The sequence below is a fragment of the Phoca vitulina genome, unplaced genomic scaffold, assembly GCF_004348235.1.
Source record: "Phoca vitulina isolate PV1807 unplaced genomic scaffold, GSC_HSeal_1.0 scaffold13, whole genome shotgun sequence".
In the NCBI taxonomy this organism is placed as follows: Eukaryota; Metazoa; Chordata; class Mammalia; order Carnivora; family Phocidae; genus Phoca; species Phoca vitulina.
Genome location: NW_022589716.1, coordinates 46,469,566 through 46,492,336, shown reverse-complemented (window position 1 = coordinate 46,492,336; position 22,771 = coordinate 46,469,566). Strand labels below are relative to the sequence as shown.

General features: G+C 53.9%; 2 protein-coding genes across 6 annotated transcripts in view; both read left to right on the top strand.

The window, feature by feature from the left end:
• Window positions 1-14,907, top strand: part of PODXL2 (podocalyxin like 2) — a 35,873-nt gene extending 20,966 nt beyond the window's left edge. Inside the window, exons 3-8 of the mRNA XM_032412062.1 lie at window positions 1,536-2,323; window positions 3,061-3,135; window positions 10,779-10,935; window positions 11,494-11,555; window positions 13,730-13,909; window positions 14,389-14,907. Coding sequence (XP_032267953.1) covers window positions 1,536-2,323; window positions 3,061-3,135; window positions 10,779-10,935; window positions 11,494-11,555; window positions 13,730-13,909; window positions 14,389-14,601 — 1,475 coding nt within the window. The 3' untranslated portion in view covers window positions 14,602-14,907. The remainder of the gene's footprint in view (window positions 1-1,535; window positions 2,324-3,060; window positions 3,136-10,778; window positions 10,936-11,493; window positions 11,556-13,729; window positions 13,910-14,388) is intronic.
• Window positions 14,908-15,060: 153 nt separating this feature from the next.
• On the top strand, window positions 15,061-22,572 carry ABTB1 (ankyrin repeat and BTB domain containing 1). Of its 5 annotated transcripts, none has more exons than XM_032412058.1 (12): window positions 15,061-15,206; window positions 16,483-16,545; window positions 16,639-16,694; window positions 17,738-17,882; window positions 18,028-18,187; window positions 18,276-18,321; window positions 18,665-18,781; window positions 18,868-18,986; window positions 19,704-19,802; window positions 19,910-20,077; window positions 21,632-21,832; window positions 21,911-22,569. In XM_032412058.1, exons 1-12 carry the CDS (start codon window positions 15,151-15,153, stop codon window positions 22,115-22,117), a joined length of 1,437 nt encoding a protein of 478 aa, XP_032267949.1. In that variant the 5' UTR covers window positions 15,061-15,150; the 3' UTR covers window positions 22,118-22,569. The 5 variants fall into 5 exon arrangements, with proteins under 5 accessions (XP_032267949.1, XP_032267950.1, XP_032267948.1 ...); XM_032412059.1 differs by having other exon boundaries at window positions 15,096-15,206; window positions 16,483-16,510; window positions 21,911-22,572; XM_032412057.1 differs by having other exon boundaries at window positions 15,096-15,206; window positions 16,437-16,545; window positions 21,911-22,572.
• Window positions 22,573-22,771: the final 199 nt, after the last annotated feature.

The window sequence follows — 22,771 nt, the reverse complement described above, 5'->3', positions numbered from 1 at the left end:
TAATTTCAGTTTCCACAAACTTTTTCTTTTTTACTTGATTCTCTTATTAGCCTGTTCTTATTTTAAAGATGTATTTATTTATTTATTTGTGAGAGACAGAGAGAGTGTGAGAGAGAGAACACGAGCGGGGTGAGGGGCAGAGGGAGAAGCAGACCCTCTGCTGAGCAGGGAGCCCAATGTGGGGCTCGATCCCGGGACTCCAGGATCATGACCTGAACCAAAGGCAGATGCTTAACCGACTGAGCCACCCAGGCGCCCCATAGCCTGTTCTTATTTTAGAGATGCAATATCTTTGGGTCTCTCCGAGATACTAACTGGAATTTAAAAATTATCTGAATGTTCTATGTTCTGTGTCCTCACTGCTCCCATAGTTGTTCTTTCTCCTTAATTCTGTTGGGAAGAGAGCCTCCCTTCTCCACTGTCTTTTCTAGTGTTTGTCTTGGCTGAGCTGTTATTTGTTCCTGTGATCTCCTCTGCTATCCACATTCCCAGAAATTTATTTAAACCTTTAAAACTTTAATTTGACAGTTGAAAAGCCATTCTACCATTTGATAGAAATTTTGAGGGAGGCCCTTAAACTGCCTCTCTCCCATCTAAAGAGTATTTTGAAACAGTCTTTGATGTTTATTTTGCAACAAAATGGCAGCCGATTAAAGTTGCTATCTAGAAATAGCTTCTGTGTTTTGAATGAATCTCCAACAGAACAGGCCCATGACTTTGCTATGTTGTTACCCTAAAGAGGCCTGGGCTTCACTGAAAAGCCAGAAAAGTCCTGCTGTCCAGGAGGCCTCCTAAATTCTGCACTTCAAGATATGATTCCCAGGAATGGCAGGGAGGATAAAATTCCCCCCTGTCACCGCCAACAGTGACCCTGGCCATTTTGGGAGGCTCTGGGCTCAGCTATTGAGCTCTCCTGACATCTTTCTTTATTTCCCAGCCAGAGCTTAAATCTCAGCAAAAGAGCACAGTTTAGGAACAATTGTCATAATCTCTGTGTCTCATCTGTCCCTGTGATCAGAAGATTCTCAGACCTCATTCGAGGGTTTTGCTAAGAGGCCTCCTATTACAACCCATTGGGAAAGAGATAAAGGGAACCTTTTCTAGTGGGTTGTCTGGGGTCTTCTTGGCGAAATCCCCAGATGAGGAAACACAAATGCATTATAAGAACGATGGAGATGTTAACTTCTCGTCGTGTACTGTTAACGAGGGCTATCTCCAAGGGGTGCAATCATACATACTTTCTTTCTACTTTATACATTCCTGTATTCATAGAATTTTATGGCAGATTTGTGTCATTTTTGTCATCATGAAGGAAACAAGGACTAGCCTGGCCCCTGTCTACCCCACAGTCTGCCCCCCACTCCCCCACCGTGTCCAGCCTTATTTCCCACTCCTTTCCAAAAGGACTGGTAATCCGACTCCCACTGTCCCCCTGTGGGTCTCATGGTTGCTTTATATTATCTGCTCAGTGAATACTGAACAGATCAGTGATGGATGATGAAACTAGCAAATGAGGTTTCTGTCTCTGTCCTTAGACTACGTCTTTCCAGACTTGACTGAGAAGGCGGGTCCAATAGAAGACACCAGCCAGGGTCAAGAGGTGCCGAGTCTGCCCTCCCCCTTGCCCAAGATGAACCTGGTGGAGCCACCGTGGCATATGGCTCCTGGCGAGGAGGAAGAGGAAGAGGAGGAAGAGGAGGAGGAGGAGAGGGAAAAGGAGGAGGTAGAGAAGGAAGAGGAAGAGGAAGAAGAGGAGCTGCTGCCTGTGAACGGATCCCAAGAAGAAGCACAAACTCAGGTCCACAGCTTTTCTCCCACCAGCAGCAGCCAGATGCCTGGGGCTGCCAAACACAGGCATGAAGAATCTGGGGACCAGGCCTCCTCAGATGTGGAGGTGGGGAGCAGCATGGAGCCCAGCCTGTCACCAGCTGCAGTCACCCCAAGTACAGTGACCCTGGGGGGTCAGGACTTCATCAGCCAGGAGGCAGGGGGTGCAATGCTGCAAGCCGCAGGGCATGGGGTAGAGTTTGAGGCCCCTCAGGAAGTAAGCGAGGAGGCCACTGTGGGAACAGTGGGGCTGGCTGGCAAGCAAGGGGAGGTGCCGTCCTTGGCGTCATTCCCTCAAACAGAAGCTCCCAGTGGGGCTGAGAGCCCAGATGAAGACCCCCTTTACCTTGGAGCCTCAGCCTCTTTCCCCCTGGCCCCCCGAGATGTGGAACTGACACCTTCCTCTGCTACCTTGGGGCAAGAAGACCTGAGCCAGCAGCCCCAGGAAGGACAGGCTGCCGAAGCCCAGTCCAGAATACCCTGGGATTCCACTCAGGTAAAGTGACGGCACATGAAGGCCATCTGGCTGCAGCTTTCTCTAAGGAGCCTGGTCATCCCCTGGCTGCACGGTGGGGCTGAGAGGGTCTGCCAGGCTGAGGTGGGAGGCCCCTGTATAGCATGTAGAACCCCAGCAGAACTTCTGGGATGCACATCTCCTCGCCCTGCATGGGTGTTCTCACCACACTTAACACGCAAAGCTCCTGGAAGAGCTTGGCTTCCCTGGCCTGGCCTTGTTCACGGCTACTGCTGCCACCTGGGGCCTTCCCACTGCCCGACCTGTGCCCCCACCCCCATCTCCACCCCCACCCCTGTACGTGCGTCGCCCTCTTCTCTCCTCCTCACGCCTGCAAGCACGCATGCCCAGGCCAGTGCTCATACCTGGGAAGGGACAGAAGGGAAGAGAGGCCCAAATTGCCAGCCCCTGCATCTGGCCTGCAGGCCTGTTTTCATTTGACCTATGGAACATGAAACCCCTGCAGGGTTGCCACTGAAGGCCTGTAGCTGGGGCAAGCCCTGTCAGGCCCCTCCTCTCATTGAAGACATCATCTGTGTGGTCCCTGGAGACATCTGGGGATGCCACCCTGCAGAGGCTGTCAGCTCCCACCTAGCTGTCACGAACCTGCAGCTGGCCTTCCCCTTCCGGCTTCTCAAAGGGTTTCCATCTGTGCTTTCTCTGGATGCCTTTCCTTGTGCCTTTGTAACTGTCGCCCTTCTTTTTGTTTCACTGTCGAGGTGATCTGCAAAGACTGGAGCAATCTGGCCGGGAAGAACTACATCATTCTGAACATGACGGAGAACGTAGACTGTGTGAGTGCTGAGCTAGGCGGGGACCATAGGGAAGGATGGGAGTGGGTGGGCGGGCTGAGTGTGGGCAGAGGGAGGCCACGGGGCATGGGGAGGGGCTTAGCCTAACCTAGGGGAGGAGCCAGCCCCCACCCTTGTCTAAAACCCATGTTTAAATTCCTAAGGGCTCTTTTATTCTTGCCCTACTCTGTATTTAATTTCAAGGAATAGTTTTGTTCACGTGTGCAATGTCTCATCTCCTGGAGGATATTGAAACAGTCTTTAAAAAAGTTGCTTTCCTTATTTGTTAGTTTTGGCCTTGGTTTTCTCACATGTCTTTGCTCCTCAGATGTCTGGTGGGTTCTTTCAGAGCTATTTAAGGAGGGCCATCAAAAAGCTGGTTGAAGCTTTGAGCTTGGAGTGGGGTTTGTTAACTGTGGCTTCTCAGGAGGGTGGACTGGCTGGGCCATTTGACAGTTTTTAATGTCAACATTTTTAGGTCCTTCCTCTTGGGCAACTAGATTCTTTGAAAAAGGAACATCTGTCCTACTGGGAGCATAAAGGGCTGGTTGCCAGCATTCTGGGAGCCAGGCTGGGGAGAGGGCTGTTCACCTCAGTGTTAGAGAAGGTGTGCATGGATAAATTCATTTACTCCCTCTTGGAGTGTGAGCCCCCTCCCACAGTTGTGCCCCATGTCCTCTGGGTCAGAGGGCCTCTATTTCACCCTCTTGGCAAAATCAATTTTCAGTCTTCTGCCAGGGGACAGGGACATTTGTCAGCTCTACAGTGCTGGGGAGAGGAATTACGGATCCAGCTGCTTCTTAAACAGCCTTTCAAACAGTTTTCCTATTTTTAGAACCATTTTCATCGTCCCTTCCAAAGGTAACCAATGCTGCTTATTTGAGAGCATTTTAGTTGGGAGTTTGACAATGTAAGTGTGATTGCTTCTCAGCTTGTCCCATTTTGGTTTAGGATTTGGCTCTTTGGGGCTTGCTAGATTAGGAAATCCTAACTCATCCATATGCCTCCAGTGCCCAGACTTTGTTGCTCTTGTTTCCTCTTCTGTTTTGTTTTGTTTTTGTCTTTGTGGTTTTAGACCTTGAAAAAATTCTTTACTTTCGTTTAGTGGATTTGGGGAAAAATGAAAGTACGTGCGTGTGTTTCATTTAAAAGTGACCCAGGAGGTTGTTTTCTTTTTTCCCATTATAAATAATAAACAAGTGGATTTTTTTAACATGATTGATACATTTTAATCTGTTGCAGTGATTTTTTATTCTTATTGATGCTTACATGCCCCATCTCTGGCCAGTGAGAACCTCTTTGAGTTGGCTTCTAAGTTTTTTTGACCAACCTGTTAGTGTTTAATAGATTCGTTGCTTTCTGGTGTAATAAGGTGTTTGGGCTCATCTTATACTTTCCTTCCCCCAGACATGAAATCATCATTTCTCCAAGCCCTCATTCCTTTTATTGGGAAATGATACTTGGAGACCACAGTATGGGTCCTTGAGATCTTAAATTTTGTATATGCATATTTGAACAATAAAGTCTAAAGATAATGTCTGTCTTCTTTCCAAATAACACATACATATATAAAAATGCTTTCATTCTGCTTTCCCCCTTTTTTTTTTTTTTTAAAGATTTTATTTATTTGACAGAGAGAGACACAGTGAGAGAGGGAACACAAGCAGGGGGAGAGGAGAAGCAGGCTTCCCGCTGAGCAGGGAGCCCGACTCGGGGCTCGATCCCAGGACTATGGGATCATGACCTGAGCAGAAGGCAGACGCTTAACAACTGAGCCACCCAGGCGCCCCACTGCTTTCCCTGTTTTTGTCTTGTTAGTTTTTCTCATTTACTATTTGATCTCTGCCTAATTAATCATTATTTTTTTCATGATGGATTTTTTTATCGTGGTAAAAATATCTAACAAAAATTGATCATTTTAACCATTTTTAAGGTATTACAGTGGTGTTGAGTATGTTAACATTGTTATGAAACATATCTCCAGAACTTTTCATCTTGCAAAACTACACTCTGTGACCATTAATCACTCTCCCAGGCCCCTAACCACCACCATCCTACTCTCTGTCTCTAGGAATTTGGCTTCTTTAAGTATGTCTTACAAGTGGAATCATACAGTATTTGTTGTTCTGTGACTGCCTTATTTCATTTAGTAGAATGTTCTCAAGGTCCATCCATGTTGCAGTGTGTCAGAATTTCTTCCTTTTTTAATTCTGAATAATATTCCATGGTATGTATAGACCACATTTTGTGTATCTGTTTGTCCGTCAATGGATATTTATGTAGCTTCCCCATCTTGGCTATTGTGAATAATGCTGCTATGAACGTGAGCCCACCAATATCTCTTTGAGACCCCATTTCAAAACCCGTACACACCCAGAAGTGGAATTGCTGGATCATATAGTACCTCTATTTTTGATTTTTAAAGAAATCCGTATTGTTTTCTACAGTGACTACACCATTTCACATTCCCACCGGCGGTGGACAAAGGTTCCAGTTTCTCCACATCCTCACCAACACTTGTTTTCTATTTTGTGTGTGTGTTTTGTTTTTTAAAGATTTTATTTATTTGAGAGAGAGAGAGTATGGGCGGCGGGGTGGGGGGGCGGTGGTGGGGATGGGAGAAGCAGGCTCCCCACTGAGCAGACCCTGGGATCATGATCTGAGCTGAAGGCGGCTGCTTAACTGACTCAGCCACCCAGGCACCCGTTTTCTGTTTTTTTTTAATAGTGGTCCTCCTAATGGGTATGAGGCAGAATCTCATTATGGGTTTGAGTTTCATTTCTCTGATGATTAGTGATGTTGAGCATTAGTCATTATTATTAACAGTCAGTGCTTATTTTGCTTTATCAATATATTTGTTTCTTTGCTTACACGTCTTTTCACATCCCCATTCCTTTCTTGTGAATTTAATTGCCTTCTTCCTGAAATGTACCCCTTAGCAGCTCTTTCTATAAGGATATATCTATATCAGCCCTTATTAGTGTAAAGAATGTCTTTAATTTTCTCATATTCTTTTTTTTTGTAGCTTTTTATTTTGATATAATTTCAGAAGACTGCTACAAAGAAATCCTGTGTATATTTCAGCCAGAATCACCAGCTCTTAGCATTTTCCAAACCATCTGAGAGTAAGTTGAGACACATTTGAGATATAGTTAGGTTTTTTTTGTTTCTGTTTGTATTCAGTTTTGGATTTTTCCCCCCTCATCCTTGTTGATTTAGTTGTATTTTTGAGCATGTAAAACATTAATATAGTTCTAAATATCTAAATGACACAAAAATGTATGCTTAAAGAAACACTCCTCTCCCCCATCACCTCTTGCCCTCCATTCCCACCCACTCCCTCTAGGTAACCAGTCTCATTAGTTTCTGGTTATCCTTCTGGGTTTCTTTTTATAGAAATAAGCAGATAGATATATAATTTTTTGCAGGAAGTGTAGCATATTATTTATATTTTTATCAGTTTGCTAGGGCTGTCATAACAAAGTACCACACTGGGTAGCTTAAAAACAAATTTATTCCCTCACTGTTTTGAAGACTGGAAGTCCAAGATCAAGGTGTCAGGAGGATTAGTTTCTCCTGAAGCCTCTCTCCTTGGTTTGCAGATGGCCATCTTCCCTCTGTGTTTTCACATCATTGTCCCTCTGTGCTTGACTGTGTCCTTCATCTCCTCCTCTTGTAAGGACCCCATCAGATTGGATAGGGTCACCCTAACGACCTCATTTTAAGTTAATCACCTCTTGAAAGACCCTGTCTCCAAATACAGTCACAGTCTGAGATACTGGGGGTTAGACTTCAACATATGAATTATTGGGGGGACACATACTCAGTCCATAACATTATTCTTTTGTATTTTGCTTTTCTTGCTTAACAGTATATGCTGGAAATCACTTTATGTTAGTGCATGGAGATTATTCTCAATCATTTTGTGTATGTATTATAGATTATTCATTAAATTTCCTTTGTGTGGGCATTTGGGTGGTTTCCAGTATTCTGCAGTTACTTACAAGGCTGCATCGAATAACCTTGTGTGTATGTACTTTTGTGCTGTTGGGATGTATCTTCAGAGTAAATTCCTGGAAGTGGGATTGCATATGCAGTTTGTTAGATATTACCAATTTCCCATTTCTCTCTCATTCTCATTAGAAGTTTATTGGGCCTTATTTTTCTATCTATGATGTCTCTTAACACTTTTATGCTTTCTCTTTTTAAAATTTCTCTGATGAGGGGTGCCTGGGTGGCTCAGTCGGTTGAGCATCCAACTCTTGGTTTCAGCTCTTTGGGGTCCTGGGATTGAGCCCCATGTGGGGCTCCATGCTCAGCGGGGAGTCTGCTTGAGGATTCTCTCTCTCCCTCTCCCTCTGCCCCTTCCCCTGCTCATGTTTTCTCTCTCTCTCCAAAATATAAATAAATAAATCTCTCTGATGCATTCTGAGTGATTTCCTAGCTTTAGCTTCCAAATTAATAACTCTCTTCAGCAGTGTCTAATCTTCTGTTTGATCCATCCATTCAATCTTTAGTATAGATAACTGTTTTATATTTTTAGAATTTCTCCTTGGTTCCCAATCCCTCCCTTTATTCTTCATTTTGTTCCCTTCTTTCATTATAGTTTCTATTCCTTCATTTTCTGAATTATTTTAAGTATATTGATTTCATGATCTCTTACCTTTTGTTTTAGTAACACGACATCCTGGGATGTCAGGTCTCCTGTTGGTGGCTTTGTACCTTGTTTCCTTGTATGGATTGTTCTTCATTATTGTGATCTCTTCAACCCCGGGTTGTAAAAGAGTTCCAACAGAGTGGTTTCAGGGAACCTTTGGGAGTTCCAGGAGTCCTAGGTCAGCTTTCATCTTAATCTCTTGGCTTGAATTTTTATATCATGAAGGACTGCCATTTGGACTCCAAACCCAGGTGAAGCACAAGTGATCTTGGATAATCTTTTTCTCCTACCCATGGACCCGGGCAGATGGCAGAGCCCATTACAGCTCCTCCAGGAGATCAGGAATGTTTTTGAGTCTCCATTTCACTGAAAGGGCTGCTCTTTGGGGCTTCAGGCTCCATCCTGGTACTCTGCTCTAATTCTTCATCTCATGTGGGCCAAGAGCATGTAAGCATTTAAAGCCAAGTCTCCAGCTCCTGGGTTCCATTTCTAGGCCCTGGACCCCCACGAATTGCTGCAGCTTTAGCACGTGCTCACTCTTCTGGCTTTGAGTTCCTCTGTTTCTGCCTATATTTTTTCCCCGAGCGTTGCTCTGTGTCTGTAGCAAGGTGGACGAGCAGGACTTTCATCAGCTCTATCTGCTGTATTGCCACAAGTCAAAATGATGGGCTCGGTCATATGTCCCTTCCTGTTTACCATAAGGACCATACCAGACACTTGGAGGAGTTGCATGTAACTTCAGCGTTGGAAATGGGTGCTTGGACAGTAGCAGGAGAACTGGAGCCCCGACTGTGGGAGAAATGGTGTGATGTGAGGGAAGGACCATCCACCCAGGAGTCAGCAGGGAAGATAGCATTGCACTTAAGAAAAGTTCTAATGACTTACAGTATACATCCAGAAAAGCACACAGATCATAAGTGTGCAGCTTGATGGATCATCACAAAAGGACATAATCAGCCCCCAAATCAAGACACGGAACATGATCAGCACCGCCAAAAGCCCTTCTCATTCTCCTTTCCAGACACTGTTCCCTCATGGGAAACCATTTTCTTGATTTGTAACCCCATACATTGATTTTGCATGCTTTTGAACTTTATATAGTCATTTAGTAGGTAGTACTTTGTGTCTGGCTGTTTGCCCTCAATGTTCTGTTTTTGAGATTCATCTAGATGGCTGCACATAGTGAAGTTTGTTCATTGTGCTTCTGTCTAGTATTCCACTTATGTATCCACTCTAATGTTGCTGGGCCTTGGAGTAGTTCCCTTCTTCAGGGGGGGAAACTGAGGCTCAGAGAGGTGCAGTATTGTGCTAAAGGTCACAGAGCTGATGAATGGCAGAACCGGAATTTGAACCCAGATTTATTTGATTCCAAATTCAGGGCTTTCTCCCCAGGCCACTGACACTCAGTTCCCATCTACAGAATAAATGGCGTGAAATATGTAGTCATCAGATGCTGCCAGAATGGACATTGTGGGTCTGTGGGCTTAAGCCAGACAGACATCTTGACCCAGAGAATGTGGGGTCTGCACACATGGGGGATCATAGGCCTGTGGCATGGGGGGAGGCATTGCCTGTGGGGGGAATGTGCTTCTTTTGTAAGCAGGGAGGCTGCTGGGTACAGTACCTGTTGCTCAGGCAGATGCAGGTTACACACCCCAGCCCTACACATGCACACACGTGCACATGAAAACGGTAAGAACTATTTTGGGAATAGGGCTTTCCTAGCTGCGCGTGGCTATCTCCAGGTACCAGTTTTCTCCCAAATTCAGAACCGAGTTGGCTTTCTGTTCAGCCAGTGAATGCCAAGGCTCGAGCTTGCACCTGGCACTTGCCATGGTATCAAGGAACCTGAGCCCCCTTGGTGGCCTTTAGGTTGGGATGATGACCAGGAAGCCTCGCTAGCTTGGGCTCTACCAGAAAGGAGATAGGAATGTCAGGGCCCCACATGGTCTGATGAGATGCCTGGGCCTTGCAGGCAGCCCTGGCTCAAAGCTCTAAGGCAGGGCACTCAAGAGAAAGCGCAACAGCTGGGATAGGTGCGTTGCTGGAAGATTTGGAGACCAGGAACAGGGGTCAGTGATTTCCTGGTTGCAGAAGGGAGAAGGCTGCTGGAGAGGAGCTTGGGGGTGGAGAGCAGCCGCAGGGCCAGTCCCTGATAGGACTAGGTCGGTAGCCTGCCTGGGTTTCTGCCACTCACTGAGTTCCTGGCCAGTACCTGCCTCTTGTTCTTGTTTTTTTAAATTACATAATCATATATACACAAGGTCGGGAAAATCTAAACAGTACAAGAGAGTGTCAGATGAGAACAAAATCTGCTTATATCCCTCCTCCTGCCCCGGCCCTGCTTCCAGGGGTTACCATTTTAACCATATCTGTTTTAGTTCCTCCAGTCACCAGTGCCACCATAAGAGTACTCAGATAGCTTTCTTGACTCCCCAACTTTGGGCAGTATCTGTGCAATGACAGCCAAGAGGTGAGCATGTTACTGCTCCCCACCTCCGCTCCTGGGTTTGGTGTGCACCTTTGGTCTGTTGCACGCCTGGCCTCCCGGTATATTCATCCCTTGCACTGGACACTTGAATACTCAGGCCCAGCCAGCAGACTTCCGTAGGCCTTCACACACTGCACACTCACTTCCCAGACTTGTTGCACGTGAGTGTATCTGTCCCCAAGCTCAACGGTGAGTATCCCCAGGCAGGCCCCACACCCTCCTTATGTGAGAGGCCCAGGCAGGAAGGAGCACCTGGATGCCCAGTGGATATGTGTCTTGGTGTTCCCACAGTTCCGCCCAAAGGCCAAGCTCAGAGTCTCTCGATGGTCTCCAGAGCTACGAGACCAGTCCCCTCTGGAATAGCCGGATGGCCTTTCCCAGTGTTTGGCTACTGGGAGGTTGGAGGTTGGAGGTTGGAGCGGGGGCTAGACCTGGAGGCAGGGGGTCAGTAGACCCCTCTCCCTCACTGGCTTGGGGGCTCTCTTTCCGTCCTTGTAGGAGGTGTTCCGGCAGCACCGAGGGCTGCAGCTTCTGGCCCTGGTGGAGGAGGTGCTGCCCCGCCATGGCAGTGGCCATCATGGGGACTGGCACATCTCCCTGAGCAAGCCCAGCGAGAAGGAGCAGCACCTTCTAATGACCTTGGTGGGCGAGCAGGGTGAGCGGGGGCAGCACATGGAAGGGGGGGCCCAGGGAGGCAGTGTTAAACCAGCACCGTTTCCCGAGGGCCATGGGAGGTTTGCAGAACCACAGGAAAGCACACAGACAGGGCTTTGACCTTGGACCCTAGGATAGCAGGAAGAGGTAGTGGTTGGGCCCCTAGTGTAGGGTTCAACTGGAGTTGAACTGAAGTTCTGGAGAAGAGGAGGAGGGTGTAAACGTCGGGACCAGGAGGGGAAGAGGTGTGGTTTCAGCACCAGAGGAGACAATGAGTCCTGCACACTGACTGGTGGGGTGCGGAGGGGGCGAGTTCAGAAACGCAGCAGTGTGGGGCTTTGGGGTGACTGCCCAGTGTCCCATGTGTCAGATGGCAGGCATTCACTCATTCCTTTGCAATGAGGCCGCATAGGAGAAAGGGGGAGTGCACACACCATGGGGTCTGCATGTGATCAGGAGGGGGAAAGCAAGCCTCTGGAAGCTCAGGCCAGAGGCTCTCCCAGGGAGCTGGGGGCGCCCCAATGGCCAAGGCTGTGCTGATGATGGTGTCTCCCCCCAGGGGTGGTGCCCACTCAAGATGTCCTTTCCATGCTGGGTGACATCCGAAGGAATCTGGTGGAGGTAAGAAGGCAGGGAGCTCTGGGAGCAGGGCTGCCTTCCCTGAGGGTAGGAGATAGACTGCATGGTGGTGCAAAGGAGCAGAAGACAGAATCTTGCTCTGCACAGCTCCTCCTTTCAGTCCTCCTAAGATACAGCTCCCGTGGGAGAGACAGAGTGCACGAATGCGTAGGAGTGTGTATGCACCACCGCACAGTTTGCGAAAGGGCCCGGAGGGGGTGGTGGTCAGGATAGGACTCAGAGGGAAGGGGACCTCCGAGGGGGCCTGATGGGTAAGTGGGAGTCTTGTGGGTAGGTGGGAATTGCCCTAGGAATTGGGCAGAGGCCTGGTGGGGTGGGAGAGCGTGATGCAGTTTCAGAAACCACAAGAGAAAGCACGACAGGCATGGGCATGCTCTGGAAGCCATCAACCAGGCACCATCTGGCGGGATGGGGCTCGGGCTCAGGGGATGGCCCTGCCATCTCGAGGGGCACCTGTGACTCAGTGCAGTTGGCCAGCTGCAGGGCAGGTCCTGGAGACCTGGGCTGAGGAGCAGGCTGGCCAACCTGTCCTCCTGCACAGCCAGCCACGCCTGTGTAGGGCTGAGCGGAGCCAGGGCCTGGGAGGGGAAGGCCCCACTTGGTCCTCCTCCTTGGTCCTCCTGCTCCTTGTTTTACTTTCTCTGCAGGGGAGGACCTTGGGTTCCTCACCTCCTTTCTTCAGGACAGCCACCATGCCAGCTCCTCACTGTGAAACCCAGTGACCTGGTATCAGTCCCCTCCCTTCTCCAAGGCTCTGCAGTGTTTCACAGCTGGGAAAGATGAGCTGTGCGTGACCGTGCACCCCACCTCCTTATCTATCATGCGCAAGGCGGAAAGGTGGTTGTGCTGGTGGTTTGGGGTTTTTTTGATAAGCACACTGAATGCTTACTAAGTGCCAGACTGTGCTGGGTTCTCTCACTCAGCCCTCAGCGCCAGCCCGGGCCTCGTGAGGATTAAATAAGGTACCCGGTTGAGTACCATTGGTGCCCTATTTAAGATGAGAGCTGTAGCCCAGAGAAGGGAAGTGATTCACCCAAGAACGCACAGCCAGGAAGCAGAGCCAGGCTTTGGACCAGGCCTGAATGATTTAAGAGCCCAGGCCTTTAAGCATGATGCTGGCCTTACTACCTGGATGGCTACCAAGGGCCTTTCCAGTTGTGAAATTCTGGGTTCATGAACACGGGATGGTGGGGGCGGGGGCAGGTGGAAACTTGGGCTGGCCTTCATCTTTTTCCCACAGAAACTTCCTGCCTCTCCCGGCCCCTGGGTGTTCTAGCTTTGCTGGACACTATTCAGACTGACCTGGTCTGGCAAATTTAGCAATTTCATTGGTGGGTGAACCTAGCAAGAGAAACTGATCTTTGGTAACTAGAAAGTCAATAGAAAAAAGTACTGGAAATAGGTTGTTCATAGACACCCAAGAAGAGATGAAACCTGGCCTCAGGGGAGTCCAAGGCAGAAAGGGAGGCTCCCAGGTCTCTGCACTGGGAGCTAGTAGACCGCACCCTCACCCTGGCACCTGTCATCTGATGAGGATGGCACCTCCCCTTCCCTGCTCTCTGCTTGAGATGCTGATTTGTGGAGAGAGCACCTGCGTGGCCCAGTATGGGCACAGCAGCCTCTAGGCTTGAGAAGACCAGCCCACCCAAGACAGCTTGCACTGTGGCAGGGGTACTGGCCAGCCAAATGCCATTGGTGACCACCCACTCTTATGGGAAAAGGGCTGGTGGTGGCCCAGGATGTGGGCTGTCCCCAGCATCCTGTATAGCCCACAATGGTCAGAATGATGCCAGATCACCTCCACGCCCAAGGTGGAAGCTGTGTTCCAGGGACCTAAATCAGTAGTGGAGCCACACTTCTGCCCCAGCAGGGACACGGTCAGGGCAGAGCCATGGGGGGATGTGAGCAGAGGCTGAGAATGGAGGCATGGGATCGAGAGGCTTGGGGCAGCCCTTGGGTGAATGGATAGGGATTGGGCAGAGACAGGGATAGAGCCCCAGGTGAGCACAGGTCCAGGCCTCTAAGAGAGTGTAGTCAGGAGTATGCCAGCTCTTCTCAAAGCCTGTCCCCTGTCCCTGAGCCCCAACCCCACAGCCCCACAGGGAGCCCTGACACCCAGGACCTCAGCTGAGGAAACTGGCCCCTCCCACCCCCAGATTGGCATCCAGAACTACTCCACTACAAGCAGCTGCCAGGCACGGGCCAGCCAGGTGCGCAGCGACTATGGGACGCTCTTTGTGGTGCTGGTGGTCATCGGGGCCATCTGTGTCATCATCATCGTGCTGGGCCTGCTCTATAACTGCTGGCAGCGCCGGCTGCCCAAGCTCAAACACGTGGTGAGCATGGGGGCACGTCTGCAGGAGGGCTTGAGCTGGGGCTGGTGCCTGTGGAGGACAGAGTACCCAGCAGGGAGACTCACTGTCCTCACTGCAGGTGGGGTGGCATTAATGGTCCTGGGATGAGGGGGTCTGTGCCTGAAGCTGCTTGTCCCGAGCCTAGCCCCCAGTTTGTCCCTCCTATCTGCAGGGCACCAGCCCCATCATAGGTGCTAGAGGTGCAGTGGGGCCTGTGGGGAGAGATCAGATGATGTCAGGGAAGCCACTGGTTGTTTAGTGCAAAGGATCATCAGGAGTTTGGTTATGCGAACAGAAGGGAATGGGCATCTGTCGAGGGTCCGCTGGGGGTTCCCTGTGTAGGGTTTCACAGACCAGGGAAGGAACAGTGAATGGTTCCGGTGCCGTGAGCCCGGAGCTGTTCGGACAGGTGGGGGCCTGGGCCGGGGCGCTCGCCCAGCGGCCCTCTCCCACCGCCGCAGTCACACGGCGAGGAGCTGCGCTTCGTAGAGAACGGCTGCCACGACAACCCCACGCTGGACGTGGCCAGCGACAGCCAGTCGGAGATGCAGGAGAAGCAGCCCAGCCTGAACGGCGGCGGGGCCGTCAACGGCCCGGGGGGCTGGAGCGCGCTCATGGGGGGCAAGCGGGACCCCGAGGACTCGGACGTGTTCGAGGAGGACACGCACCTGTGAGGGCGCCCGCCCGCCGGCAGCTCTGGTCCGCTGTGACCCCGCGACCGTGCCCTCGCCCCGTTGGGGCTGCGCCGGGACGAGCGGGGCGGACCCGGAGCGGACAGCCGCGCCTCCCCTCCCCTCCCGGCCCCGGCCGCTCTCCCGCAGCCCGGCCCTCGGTGCGGGGTCTTCCCGCTTCCCACCGACTCACGGAACAGTCTCGGCACAGCCCTCCCCATTTCCACCTGACGCCCCGAGGGGCCGGTCCCGGAACTGCCCCGCTTCCCCGGCCGCGCCCCGGGACCCCCATTAAAGCCGCCCGGAGACCACGCCGGGCCCCGCTCATTTGCCTGCCGGACTCGTTCTTGCTCCGGGGCGAGACGGGGCGGGGCGGGGGCGGGCGCGGGCTCGCAGGGGGCGGGGCGGCGCGGCCCGGGTAGGTCCTCCGGGCGCCAGGCGCCGCTGCGGAGCGGGGCGGGGCCGCGTGTGTTTACATCCGGCCGGGGCGCGCCGCCGCCGCCGCCACTGCCGCCTGGGATCGTTCGGCCAGGGGTCCGAGCAGCCCGCACCATGGACACCAGCGACCTCTTCGCCAGCTGCAGAAAAGGGGATGTGGGCCGAGTGCGGTGAGGACCCCGCAGCCCCCGGGGGGGGGCGGGGTGGGAGGGGCGCCGACGGCCCCGGCGCGTGCGGTGGACCGGCTCCGGACAGGCGCACGCCTCTGCGCCGCCGCAGCCCTGGCGCCGGACCCACCACAGACCGCCCGCCGAGAGCGCCTGGGCGCCCAAGCAGGGGGCCGAGGCAGCTTTCCCAGCCGGGGTGCGCCAGGATGGAGTGCTGGGGGTGTTTTACTCCCTGGGGTCCAGGAGGGCTTCTCAGAGGAGAGGACTGCTACGCGGAGCCGCGGAGAAGTGGGCGGAGAGGAGGGTCGCCCTCCGAGCGCTCAGGACCGGGAGGTCAGACCCCGGGGCGGGCCTGGGACTCCAAACGTGGCTCATCGCACTGATACGCACCGGGCCTGGCACGCTCGAAACACCTAGGACCCAGAAGCAATCTCTGATCCCCCGGGATTTGGAAACTCCTAAATGCAGTTAAAGCAAATCTGGCGCTGAAATCGCCATAGAACAGGGAGTGACGGGGTGCCTATTTGGGATGTGGGGCATCTCACTTCGTGGGCCCTTCCCTCCCTATTACCTGTATCTGACCCACTACTAGCTCCCTCGGGCTGGTCCCAGGCTTCCTGACTCCCACGGCGTCCCTGGTCCCTCCCCAGCATCAAGTGTCACCTAGGAGTTAGCTGATAACCCCAGAAGCTGAGGGCAGCTCAAGAGCACTCCTGGCCCAGCTTGGACGTCTCTCCCAGGCTTTCTGCCCTCAGTGATGGCTTCATCACCATCCATGATGACCACCCCCCTTGCCTCCCACATGCCATCAGCTACCATGTCTCCTGACTTTTGCCTTCTAGAATCTGTTCACTTCTCTTCGCGCTTTCACACCACCAGGACACCTGCAGCAGCCTTGTCCTTGGTCTCCCTCCCTCCAGTCTCCCCTATCCAATCTGCTGGCCCAAGCAGCCAGGGGGCTCTAGCAGAACAGATGCGCATCACCACCTCCTCTCTCCCAAATGCCTTCAGGCCAGAATCTTGTCCTCCTCAGCTCTGGGGTCCTGCTTCTGAGGCTCAGTGTTTGCCTTATGAGTTCCCATCTCTACACCTTGTCTACCTATGTTGGTCCCTTTGCTTCGAATGCCTTTCCTGCTTTGGTCTGCCTGTCATCTGTCTTCACCTAGGGGAGACTTCCCTCAGCCAAAAGGGATGTTTTCTTTCTTTCCCCATTCTGTGGGTTTCCTCTCACAGACAGTGAACCTGTCCTGACTCAGGCTCTGACCTCCTCCCCGCCTAGGTACCTGCTGGAGCAACGGGACGTGGAGGTGAATGTGCGGGACAAGTGGGACAGCACCCCCTTGTGAGTGCCAGGTGGGTGGGTGGTCACGGCAGGTGCAGGGGGGGCTTTCAGTCCTGGTAACTGCCTCCTGTACTCCTTGTTTCCCTCCCTCAGGTACTATGCCTGCCTGTGTGGGCACGAGGAGCTAGTACTCTATCTTCTGGCCAACGGTGAGAGAAGGGGCCGGGGCTCTGTGTGTGTGTGTGTGTGTGTGTGTGTGTGTGGTTTGCATTTGCAGATGTCCTCGAGTCCTGTCTTTGCGTCACCCCTACACACACCCAATCGGCAAGTCCTGGTGGTTCTGCTTTTAGAACCTATTTTCTGCCTTGTCCACTTCCCCGTCTCCACTGCCACCACCCAGCCCAATTACAACATCTCTCCCTGGCCCCAAAGCCAGCCTCCTCTGGTCTCCTGACTGCCCCTTTTGCCCCACCTACAATCTGTTCTCCATAATGCAGCCCAGTGGGTCTCCCAAGTCTGATAGGCTTAAAGTACTCCGAAGACTTCCCGTTGCATTTAGCATAAAACTAGAATGTCTTGCCAGTCGTTGTGCTTCTAAGTGACCTGCTCTTCCCCCTCTGGCCCTCACCTCCTTTGGCTCCCCCATGTGCTCACTCTTCAGCCACACTGGCCTCTCCGGTGCTCGGGCACTTGGGCACTCCCAAGTGTTCTACCTCAGGACCTTTGCACTTGATCTTCTTTCTATTTAGATTGCCCTTTCTCAGATCTTTGCATGGCCGACTTCCTCATTCCATTCAGGTCTCTGCATGTTGTCACGGACACAGCGACCTTCCGTGGCCTCTACGTGGCAGTCACAACCACTGTTACCATTTGTCTTGCTTTCTTTTGCTTCATAGCACCTGACATTTATTAACCTGTTTATTGGCCACTGCCCCACTAGAGAATCAGTTTAGTCAGGACAGGGATTTGTCTGTTTATGGCTGTGTCTCCAGGGCATAGAACAGGGCAGTCTCTGAGCCTGCTTTGTTTGTAGTCTGTGGTACCCAGATGTGCCTGTGTGCCTAGGCCCTGGCAGATAAGATGCTAGTGTCAGAGTGGGCCAGGGTAATTTGGAAGGGGCTCCAAATTCCAGGGCTGGGCCCTACATGTGGGAAGGTTGCAGGGGGAGAGATGAGGATTTCCCCCAGACCCTCTCCCAGCCGCAGTGTGCATGTTCCTGACCCTGCTGACTGGTGAGCCCTGCTGCCCCCAGGAGCCCGCTGTGAGGCCAACACCTTTGATGGGGAACGCTGCCTCTATGGGGCACTTAGCGACCCTATCCGCCGGGCCCTGCGCGATTACAAGCAGGTGACAGCCTCCTGCAGGAGGCGGGACTACTATGACGACTTCCTGCAGCGGTGAGATGGGATGCAGGGCTGGGTGTGTGTGGAGGGGGGCGGTGATGTGGAGCTGAGGGCTCTCTGGCATGGTGGGGTGGGAGCCGCTGTGGTAAGACTGGGGGGAGGTGCATGCTGAACACCCCCTCCGCCTACCCCTCCCCAGGCTTCTGGAGCAGGGCATCCATAGCGACGTGGTTTTTGTGGTGCACGGGAAGCCCTTCCGGGCACATCGCTGCGTCCTGGGCGTGCGCAGTGCCTACTTTGCCAACATGCTGGACACCAAATGGAAGGGCAAGAACGTCGTGGTCCTGAGGCACCCACTGGTGCGTCCCTCCCAGGGGCAGAGGGACAGCAGGGGCTTGTGCTGGGTGGCCGCCTCTGACCTCCCCGCCTGGCTATCTCTGCTTGCAGATCAACCCCGTGGCCTTTGGGGCCCTGCTGCAGTACCTGTACACAGGTGAATCTCTGGGCCCAGGGTGGGCAGGCAGAGAGGGTGTTTCTGTCCAGCAGCAGGCCCAGCTGTGGCCTTGGGCCCTCCTTTTACCTCCTGGTACTTATCCCCTGCAGTGTGGGGCGGTTCCAACTCCTTCCTGGGTGGGCTGGGAGACAATGAGCTGGTATGTCTGCTCAGGAAGAACTTGTCCTATCTGCAAACTGAGCCCTCTCCTGTCCTGGGGCCTGTAGAACTCAGGCAGTGGCTCCTGATGGGAAAACCAAGGCAGCAAATAGACCTAGGAGTCCCAGTGCTAGGGACAGCAGAGGGCTCCTCTCGGGCCCTGAGCCTCCCATGCTGCACCCAGGCCGCCTGGACGTCGGTGTGGAACATGTTAGCGACTGCGAGCGCCTGGCCAAGCAGTGCCAGCTGTGGGACCTGCTCAGTGACCTCGAGGCCAAGTGCGAGAAGGTGTCCGAGTTTGGTGCGTCCAGACTTAGGGTCCAGGGCATCGGGCGGGAACTGGCGGGGCCCACTTGGCTCCCTGAAGCTGTACTCTCCCCTCCACAGTGGCATCCAAGCCAGGCACGTGCGTGAAGGTGCTGACTATTGAGCCCCCCACAGCAGACCCCCGCCTTCGGGAGGACATGGCCCTGCTGGCCGACTGTGCCCTGCCCCCTGAGCTCCGTGTAAGCACATGGCGTTCTGGGATGGGGCCCAGTGTGGACATAGCTGTGGTAGACAAGTCCCACTCTTGGGTTCAACCCTTGTGTGACCTGGAGCCAGTTACTTCCCTTTTCTTTTCTTTCTTTCTTTCTTTCTTTTTTTTTTTTTTTTTAACATTTTAATTATTTGAGAGAGAGCGTAAGCACAGGAGCAGTGGGAGGGACAGAGGGAGAGGAAAAAGCAGGTTCACCTGCTGATCAGGGAGCCCCATGTGGGGCTTGATCCCAGGACCTGGGACCATGACCCAAGCCACAGGCAGATGCTTAACCAACTGAGCCACCCAGGCGCCTCGGTCACTTCCCTTTTCTTTCTTTCTTTTTTTTTTTTTTAAAGATTTTATTTATTTTTGATAGAGAGTGTACAAGCAGGGGAAGCAGCAGGCAGAGGGAGAGGAAGAAGCAGGCTTCCCGCGGAGCAGGGAGCCTGATGCGGGGCTTGATCCCAGGACCCTGGGATCATGACCTGAGCCGAAGGCAGACGCTTGACGACTGAGCCACCCAGGCGCCTCTCACTTCCCTTTTCTGAGCCCACTTTACTTTTGTTGTTTGTGTTGTACTCAGATCTTCAAATGGGGCAGCAGTCCACCCCTTGGGGATCGAGCTAGAACAGGCTTTAGACTGGGGCTGGCCACTCTCCCTTGTCCCACCTGCTCTGAGGGTATCTTTTTTCCTGTCCCCCAGGGTGATCTCGGGGAGCTGCCCTTCCCTTGCCCTGATGGCTTCAACAGCTGTCCTGATGTCTGCTTTCGGGTGGAAGGTTGCAGCTTTCTCTGCCACAAGGTGCCGTCCCTTCCCCCCCACACCACCACCCCCTTGCCTTAAGTCCCTGGCCAGCTGTCTGGGCCCGGGCCCTGGCCCTCGCCCTTCCTGAGCCCAGCCTCCCCCAGGCCTTCTTCTGCGGCCGCAGCGACTACTTCCAGGCCCTGCTGGACGACCACTTCAGAGAAAACGAGGAGCTGGAGGCCTCAGGCGGCCTCCCGGCCATCACCCTCCACGGCATCTCGCCTGACATCTTCACGCACGTGCTCTACTACATCTATAGCGACCACACAGAGGTGCGGGGCTCAGGCAGGCCGTGTGCGCTGGGCTGGGGGGCATGACCGTCGGGACAGGGCCACAGCCCGGGTCTTCACGGGGTTTAAAGGGAGGACCTAGGTCCTGCTTGGCTCCGTGGGGCTGGTTTTCTAGGAAGCTGGAGAGGAAGTGTGGGACACATTTGGATTTGTCTTTCAGGCAGAGGGGACCTCAGTCGGTTCCAGAGCAGGGATGAATGGCAGGAGCCACATCATGAGCACATGCCACCTGGGGTCCCCGAGTTCTCCAGTTGGAGGGTGGGTAGGGAGAGTAACCCTGAATTACCACAACAGTGGGGAGCCCTGAGCTTCCTGTGTCTGGATAGGAGCCCATGCCCAGGGTTCTGGATTTCTGTCTCCTGTTCTCTTGTTGCCTCCCTGGGTCTTCAGCTGCCCCAGAGCATCCCTAACGTGGGTGACGGGGCAGCTGGGGCTAGTGCCGAAGGGGTGTGTGTGTGTGTGTGTGTGTGTAAAAGGCCACTGTGTGTGTGTGTGTGTGAAAGGCCACTGTGTGTGTGTGTGTGTGTGTAAAAGGCCACTGTGTGTGTGTGTGTGTGTGTGTGTGTGTGTGTGTGTGAAAGGCCACTGTGGTAAAGCAGAGAGAAGTTTGTTTCTCCTTCATGTCTGAGTTATGTGCACCAGGGCAGATGGCTTACTGGGACCCAGGCTGTCCCCTCCATCTTGTCACTGTGACATGGCCTAGGGCAGGGGTCTGCAGACCTTCTCTGAGGACTAGGCGTAAGTGCCGTGTGCCCGAGCATCTTTGTCCCGGCCGTCCAGCGCTGCCGTCATGCAGAAGCACCATAGCCGGGGTGGAAGTGAGCGGCTGTAGCTCTGTTCCACTCGCGCTTCCTGACGAGATACAGAGCGGCCCGGACTGGTCCACAGCACCTGAGGTGGTATTCTCCTCTGCACCTGGAGATCGGGGTATAGGCCGACTCACGCGTTAGGAGGCTGAGGAAGACGAGGCAAGCAGTTTCCTTTGTCCTAGGCCAGGTGGAGGCCACACACCCCAGTTCTCCTGTGGCTCTGGAGAGAACTCACTTAGTGGCCGTACTTGCCAGCAACGCAGGCTGGGACATGTGGCCTCTGGTCAGGGAGAAGGCACAGGGGACAAGCTGGGCTGTGATGTTAGCCCTGTGCTCGGCTCATGTAGCGCCCCCATTCACATCTTCTGTTTCTGACAGCCTTCTGAGACAGGCACGGTTGCACCTCCCAGAGAGGAGGAAACAGGCACACAGAGGTGGAGTGACTTGCCTAGGGTCCCAGCAGAATTTCAGAACGCGGGTCTGTGTGATTCCCAGCTCAGCCTCTTTCCCCTGCCTGCACCAGGCCTGCAGGCCTGCCTGAGGCCCGGGAACCCCACGTTCCTCCAGCCTCTCCGGTCCCACAATGCCTGCAGCAATCTGGGTCCCCCCGAGGCCTGGGTGGGAGCTCCTGCCCTGCCTGCAGCCTCCACCCAGCTTTGCGGCCGGGGCCCTGAGTGGCCTTGGTGACCTCGGGGCACACCCTCCCTCACCCCTTCTTTCACTGCAGCTGCCCCCCGAGGCGGCCTATGATGTGCTGAGCGTGGCCGACATGTACCTGTTGCCGGGCCTGAAGCGGCTGTGTGGCCGCAGCCTGGCCCAGCTGCTGGACGAGGACAGCGTGGTGGGCGTGTGGCGCGTGGCCAAGCTGTTTCGCTTGGCGCGCCTCGAGGACCAGTGCACTGAGTACATGGCCAAGGTCATCGAGAAGGTGGGCCCGCGGGAGCCGGGGTGGGCGGGGCAGGCTGAGGGCGGGCGGCAGGCGTGCTCTGAGCTGGCCTGTCCGCAGCTGGTGGAGCGGGAGGACTTCGTGGAGGCCGTGCGGGAGGAGGCGGCGGCCGTGGCTGCCCGGCAGGAGACGGACTCCATCCCGCTGGTGGACGACATCCGCTTCCACGTGGCCAGCACGGTGCAGACCTACAGCGCCATCGAGGAGGCACAGCAGCGGCTGCGGGCCCTGGAGGACCTGCTGGTGTCCATCGGCCTGGACTGCTGACCGTCAGCTTGTGGCACGTGTGGGCCCTGCGTGTGTGTGCGCGCGTGCGCATGTACGGCTCGTCTTTCTGTTCTTGCTCCGGTGAGGGCATCGTGGTGGGCTGAGGGGTCTCCGTGGGGTTCGCCTCCCCCTCCGTGCCTGGGGACCCCGGGGGGGGTCAGGATGAGCCCCTTGCCCCAACACAAGCCAGCCCCCAAGGCCCTGGGGCTGGGCACCGCTCAGGGAAACCTGGGGTGGGGGGTCTCTTTGGGCCTCCCTCCCCGGGGCCCCTCCACACCCCCGCTCTCCTGGCCCTGGCTTGTCTGCTTCCAAGCCAAGCCAGCAAGCAGGCTTCTCTGAGGAGCAGAGTTGGCCCACAGGGAGCAGAAAAGTCTGTGTGTGGCAATAAAGCTTCATTCGCTGTGGGAGCCTGAGCCTGTGTCTGGGGCGGGCACAGGAGCAGGAGTTGGGGAGGGCCAGGGAGGAAGCTCTGGATTTGGAGCCCCTCATCCAAGCTGGGAAGGCCTCGGTGCCCAACAGGGGCTTCTTGGGGACTGGCGGGGTGTGTCTGTGGGTCTGAGTAGGCAGGCCATCTCTGCAGGGCCCCTGAGATTCCCCACCTGGGCCCAGCCTTTCCAGTGGTGGGACTCCCCTCAGGCCCAGCTTTTGCCTTGG

Excerpts from the sequence above, each read along its gene's own strand:
- ABTB1 (XM_032412057.1), top strand. Across the intron at positions 18,322-18,664 it reads GCTGCAGTACCTGTACACAG|GCCGCCTGGACGTCGGTGTG; the intron begins GTGAATCTCTGG and ends TGCTGCACCCAG. Across the intron at positions 21,833-21,910 it reads TGGCCAAGGTCATCGAGAAG|CTGGTGGAGCGGGAGGACTT; the intron begins GTGGGCCCGCGG and ends GCCTGTCCGCAG.